This window comes from Myotis davidii, unplaced genomic scaffold (assembly GCF_000327345.1).
Source record: "Myotis davidii unplaced genomic scaffold, ASM32734v1 scaffold1593, whole genome shotgun sequence".
Classification (NCBI taxonomy): Eukaryota; Metazoa; Chordata; class Mammalia; order Chiroptera; family Vespertilionidae; genus Myotis; species Myotis davidii.
The window spans coordinates 239,222-240,237 of NW_006284711.1; the positions used below are offsets into that span (position 1 = coordinate 239,222).

General features: G+C 44.0%; 1 protein-coding gene across 3 annotated transcripts in view; it reads right to left on the reverse strand.

Annotated features, from left to right (window-relative positions):
* ZNF789 (zinc finger protein 789) overlaps nucleotides 1–1,016 on the reverse strand; it is an 18,005-nt gene that overhangs the window by 4,676 nt on the left and 12,313 nt on the right. For all 3 annotated transcript variants that reach the window (XM_015557400.1, XM_015557404.1, XM_006755016.2), the window contains one exon: nucleotides 463–576. In XM_015557400.1, coding sequence (XP_015412886.1) covers nucleotides 463–576 — 114 coding nt within the window. The remainder of the gene's footprint in view (nucleotides 1–462; nucleotides 577–1,016) is intronic.

Genomic DNA, 1,016 nt, shown 5'->3' on the forward strand with positions numbered 1-1,016 from the left:
AAGGAAGGCAGTCTTACCATTTGCAACGGCATGGATGGAACTGGAGAGCATTATGCTAAGTGAAATAAGCCAGTCAATGAAGGAAAAATGCCACATGACCTCACTCATTCATGGATAATAAAGACCATTATAAACTTAAAAAAAAATATTGAGAATCACTGATTGGCTGCCTCCTGCACGCCCCCTACTGGGGATCAGGCATGTGCCCTTGATGGGAATCAAACCCAGGACCCTTCAGTCCACAAGCTGATGCTCTGTGTGAGAGATATCTTAATCTATTAGTTTCTTCTTCTGGAAAATGGGGCTTATGGTATTACTACTACCTTCAGAGGGCAGTAGGGATGAAGAAATGAGAGAATGTATGCTAAACACTTGGCTCAGTATTAAGGACACAGAAGGAGCTTCATTAATGTGATTCCCTTCCTCTTTATGGTTTCTGCTTGTCTGGGACTTCTCACCCACCTGGGCAAGCACTACTGGAAGCCCTTCTAGTCCCAGCTTTTGGTAGATCCAGGATCCATGGGTCTTCCCACTGTTCCAGCTGACAGATCACCTCAGGTTTTGGAATCTGAAATCCTATTCATGGGGAAGTAAATGGATGTGATGGTTAGTGAGTTACAGAGATGCCCTAGAGCTCAGATTAATCACTTTGGGTTTGCAGTGGCAAGGAGATAAGGACAATAATCAAAAGGGCTCCTGAGAATAGAAATCCGCACAATCTTTGTGAAAATCTGACAATCTTTATTGCCAGCCTGAATGATACTCACCCCTTGGATGTGGTAAACTCACTCTTAGAAATGGCTCAGTGGTTGAGCATTGACCTATGAACCAGGAGATCATGGATCTGATTCCTGGTCAGGGTGTACGCCTGGGTTGCAGGCTCAGTCCCCAGTTGGAGGCATGCAGGACGCAGCCTATCCATGATTTTCTCTCATCCTTGATGCTTCTATCTCTCTCTCCTTCTCCCTTCCCCTCTGAAATCAATAAAAATATATTAAAAGAAAAGAAAAGAAATG